General features: G+C 42.7%; 1 protein-coding gene across 1 annotated transcript in view; it reads left to right on the forward strand.

The window, feature by feature from the left end:
* Positions 1 to 5,000, forward strand: part of LOC119568327 (metalloreductase STEAP3-like) — a 27,603-nt gene that overhangs the window by 12,054 nt on the left and 10,549 nt on the right. Inside the window, exons 3-4 of the mRNA XM_037916782.1 lie at positions 156 to 308; positions 555 to 693. Of these exons, the coding sequence (XP_037772710.1) occupies positions 156 to 308; positions 555 to 693 (292 nt within the window). The remainder of the gene's footprint in view (positions 1 to 155; positions 309 to 554; positions 694 to 5,000) is intronic.

The following is a 5,000-nucleotide window of genomic DNA, read 5'->3' on the forward strand; positions in this document are numbered from 1 at the left end:
TTTCTCTTACCTCACCATTATCTTCCGCTTCCATCTCCATCCCGTTCCATTCTTTAAACAACAACTAAGATTTGGAGTGCGTGGCCATTTTTACCATTATCATAGTCCTCCTCTTCCTCTTCCTCTACCTCCTTCACCCCCTTCCCTTTCCTTAGACAGAGACTGAAGTGTGCGGCCGTCACCGTGACAACGCTGAAGGAGGCCCTGGAGGAGGGAGAGGTGGTCCTAGTGGCCATCCCTGCGGAACACCACGGCTCTCTCCCTCGACACCTGCTCGCCGGGAAGATCGTGGTCGACGTCAGCAACAGGTGAGAAGTCGGGAGTGTCAGCGGAGACTGATATCAGGCGCTGGTGTGTCAGGAATGGAGGTTTGGGATTATGTACAAAGTGTGTGTCTGTTTGTGTGTGTGTGTGTGTGTATCTGAGTTCGTAGTGAGTGTGTATGTGTGTACCTGCGTGTGTGTGTTTTACCTTACTTACCACCACGTGAAAAAAAAGACAATTGACCAGCTACAGAGAAATAGATAAATAAAATAATCGACCCATAATTCCAGACCTCCTAACAGCCCCCGCCGGCCCGAGAGCGTAGCGGAGCGCCTGCAGGAGTGCCTTCCGGAGAGCCACGTCGTCAAGGCCTTCAACACGCTGTCCGCCTTCGCCCTCCAGCAGGGGGACGTCAGGGGCAGCAAGGAGGTGAGGAAGGAGAGGAGGGAGGAGCAGGAGAATGGGGGATGAATAGGAGAAGGGGAGAGATGAGGAGGGGGGAGAAAGGAGAATGAGCGATGAATAGGAGGAGAAGGAGGGAGGTGAGGAAGGAGAGGAGGGAGAGGGGGATGTCAGGAGGAGAAGGGAGGTGAGGAGAAGGAGAACGGGTGATGAATATGAAGAGAAGCAAGAAATAGAAGCAGAGAGATGAGGAGGGAGGAACAGGAAAACGGCTGATAAATATGAGAAGCAGGGAGGAAGGAGCAGCAGGAGAATGGGTGATGGATATGAGGAGAAACAGGCAGTATGAGAAGGAGCAGAAGAAAGGGATGAATATGAGGAACAGGAGAATGGGTGATAAATATAAGGAGGGGAAGGGAAGTGAGGTTTTGAATAGGGGTATAGAGGAGGAGGAACAAGGACATGAGGAGAAACAGGGAATATGAGGAGTAATAGGTGATAAATAAGTGCAAAGAAAATGAAAATATTTCGAGGATGAGCGAAAGCTATGCGATCGTAGGTTGTAATGTGGACTAGAATGTCGTTATCCTCATCATTAGTAATGTTATTAATGTTATGCTATTGTTTTTAAAATCAATATTATTATTATTGTGGTTACTATTAATAGTAGTAGTATAATTATATAACATTGTCATCATTATCATTATCTTTATTATTATATCAATATTATTATCATTATTATTATCATTACTATTATTATCATTATTATTATTGTCAGTATTACTATCATAATTTTCATTGTTATTGTCTTGTTGTTATCACCAACTTCATCAAAATCATTATCATAATCATCCTTATCCACATTCTTATTATCATTAGTGATATTCTACTGCTAATTACATAATCAGAAATAAAAGTAGTTACGTAATAAAGTACAAGAAAGAGTATGAGTTCGTATTCGTCATGATGAAAATACGAAATGTGCCAGACAAAACGTTTTAAGAAATTCGTCAAAACGTTTCAGTGAAGCCAACAACTACAGGAAGGTGAAACTATTGACCAAACGTTCATTCACGAATTATTAGATTGAATAATTCCATTAAACTGATAAATTATATTGATTAATTAATTAAGTGGGGCAAGAGAATGAATGCAATGTAATGAATAATGTAATATGTTCCATCTATGTGTATATACGCAAGGAGTAGGTTATAAAAAAATGTGTAGTAGGTTTTATTAAAAGGGAAGGGATACAGATATATTAAAAGTTGTTGTAGTACTTGTAATGGTAAGAGCAGTAGTTGTAGTTGTTATTGTTGTTGTTGTAACAGTTGTAGCAGTAATATTTTCATCCTTATCCGTATCCTCCTTGTCAATACTGACATCACCAACGTCCATAATGTAATGTAGATGGAACAGCAGTTTTATCATTTAAATCGTATCAGCTGATATATATCTATAGCAACAGTGCGCCATTCCCATTTCATTTCTATTATCCCAATCCACTCTTCAAAAGGGGGAACAGATAGAAAGTTAAATCGAAAAGGGCAATGAGCTGATTGATCCGTTTAAAGAGAAAGTCCTACAGAGCTCGATTTTCTCTCCCGCCGAGTAGAACCGCATGTAATGGCTTTGTAATCATGAGGATCGTGTATCATAGTCACCCCTTCATGCGGTTCGTCAATACTGGTAGATGGATAGATAGTGTGGACAGCGAGATGGATATATGGACTTGCAGATATGGATCTACATAGAGACATGTAGATAATGGGACGCATACATGCATGTACACAGATACAGATTTAAATTGTATGTGTATGTGTGTGTGTGTTTGTGTGTGCGTGTGTGTGTGTGTGTGTTTGTGTGTTTGTGTGTGTGTATGTGTGTGCGTGTGTGCATGTGTGTGCATGTGTGTGTGTGTGTGTGTGTGTGTGTGTGAACGACAGACCACCGCAAGGCACTAGATATGAACGACACGAGAGGTTGGGAGCACCGGTGTCATCAGAATATGAACGACACGTGAAATGAAAGGGTTCTTAGCTTGCTGGTTTCTTGTTGAAGGTCATCTGGAAGGACCTTGGGTAAACCAGGCTCAGGAGTGGAAGGCGCGAAGTGGCTGCTTCCTGTGATAAGGTGGACTCAGGAGGACTGCGGCGTGAGGGCGCAGCATTTGGTCAGCCAGGTATATATATATATATATATATATATATATATATATATATATATATATATATATATATATTATATATATATATATTACATATATATATACATATATACATATCTATATCTATATATATATATATATATATATATATATATATATATATATATATATATATATATAAGCGTGTGTGTGTGTGTGTGCGTGTGTGTGTGTGTGTGTGTATAAGATGTGGATAATTCTATTTCTGTTACAGGATGTGGATAATTCTATTTCTGTTACCAGTGGACCACGTGGCTGTTTTCCACGTGGATCCAAATGTCCCAAATAAGAACCACCCGCTCAGCGAGGGCGGAGGTCACATTTTATATCTGACCTCGTTTGACCGGGAGTTCGTAGCCAGCTACCAGCGCACTAAGGTCAGCTCCGCCCTCTCTCCGGGCAGCTGACCGTGACCTCCGCGGGAGTTCGTTCCAAGCTACCGACGCGGTAGGGTCAGCTCTCGCCTCCCTCCGGGGGAGTTCGTGTCAAGCAACCAGCGCGGTAGGTCAGCTCCGCCCTCTCTCCGGGCAGCTGACCGTGGCCTCCACGCGGCGCTTTTGCCCCTTTAGACAAGTCGTAGCGTCGTCGTAGCGTGTGTTCACCCCTTTACGTGTGTTTTGCGTCCCTGTCAGCCACTGTACTAGAGTACGAATAGCCTTTTACACAGTCTGGTGGCAGGGTGGCGCTGCGTCCTTCCGGCTCGCAGCATGAACGCAAATCTCCGAAGAAAATCCGCTCGACTGCTTCAAGACATGGCTAAAAAAAAAAAACACGTAAGTACACGTTTGGGCCCCTTTCTTATTTCTTTTCCCTTCTTCTCCCATACATGTGTTAAGCCGTTGTTTTTTGTTGGGTTAATAGGTGCTAAGGACAGCAAATGGCACGTTCTCCACTATTCTTCCACCTCAGATCGCATTTCCGTGCGATCGAGTATGTGATCAATAAACATGAATATCGTTCGTTAGTAAAGTAATTAATTATTTTCTCTCGTTTTTAGAGATTTATATTGTTTCATCTGCAACGAATTTAACGCGTTCGTGATTTTATCTTATCACGAATATCATTTCATTTTATCTCGTTCCTAACCCTCGCCCCCCGACCTGACCGTCCCTTTTCTTTCTTTTGCGGTCACTTTGGATTAGAAAAAGGTTATTTTCCTGTCTTGACCTGACCTCACTTTCTCTTTTCCCGGTGGGTGGCGGCGTGGGTAAGGTCAGATGACCACTTGGTTCCCTCTAATTTGGAAGCAAGCATATCATTGTTACATTGCTTTTTGGTGACACGTTCTATCGGCGCTAGAGCGAAGCAGGTAACAAAATTGTATTATTTGGATATAGCGTAGGATCTTCCCCCTTATCATAGTGCACAGGATTGCCCGATATTGCCCCGGGGTTGCGTAAACGCCTAATAGATCTGCGCTCCGTCGTTCGAGAGTAAAGTTATTCGTTCGTTCGGCTCCCTTTGAGTCGGTGTGACCCGCGGTTACGTCCGTTAATTAATGTAGGACTAGGGTTTAAGCTAGAATCATTATTCGCTTATTAATCACACCTTTCTCACCCTCTTGAAGTCGCTTGCATGTTTTGGGTACCCCCCAAGCGTTTGTGTGATTCGTGAATTATATATCCTTCGGGAATTTTGCGAGCGCCCATTACAGATACGCAGAAGAGAGCAGGGTTATTATATTCCTGGCTCGAGTCGCTTCAGTCATATACGGCATTTGGGTATAGGATCCCCCCGTTATTGAGTTTTATTGAAGTCTGACGTGCAAAGCTAGACATGTACCTCGGCAGTTCAGATTTCTGACCCCGAGAAGATTTGCTTGATAAAAATTTGGCGAATATTTTTTCATGTCACCATTCATTCATGCGTACATTCTGTCGCATATCATTATACGCTGAATTCAATGTGGTAGTTGAAATAATCTTAAATAGCTAGCATTGCTAATTTACTTCAGTCTTGTTATAGCAAACGTTAATATTCGTGTTTGTGATTCATTCTCTGTGTGAGGTCACTCTCGCTTCCCTCTCATTAACGATAGCTGTCACTCACACACGCATACACACACACATTCAGCTCACTCACACACACAGGATAAAAGACACTGACCCTTTTCATTGTCTTAGTGCCG

This window comes from Penaeus monodon, chromosome 43 (genome assembly GCF_015228065.2).
Source record: "Penaeus monodon isolate SGIC_2016 chromosome 43, NSTDA_Pmon_1, whole genome shotgun sequence".
NCBI classification, from domain to species: domain Eukaryota; kingdom Metazoa; phylum Arthropoda; class Malacostraca; order Decapoda; family Penaeidae; genus Penaeus; species Penaeus monodon.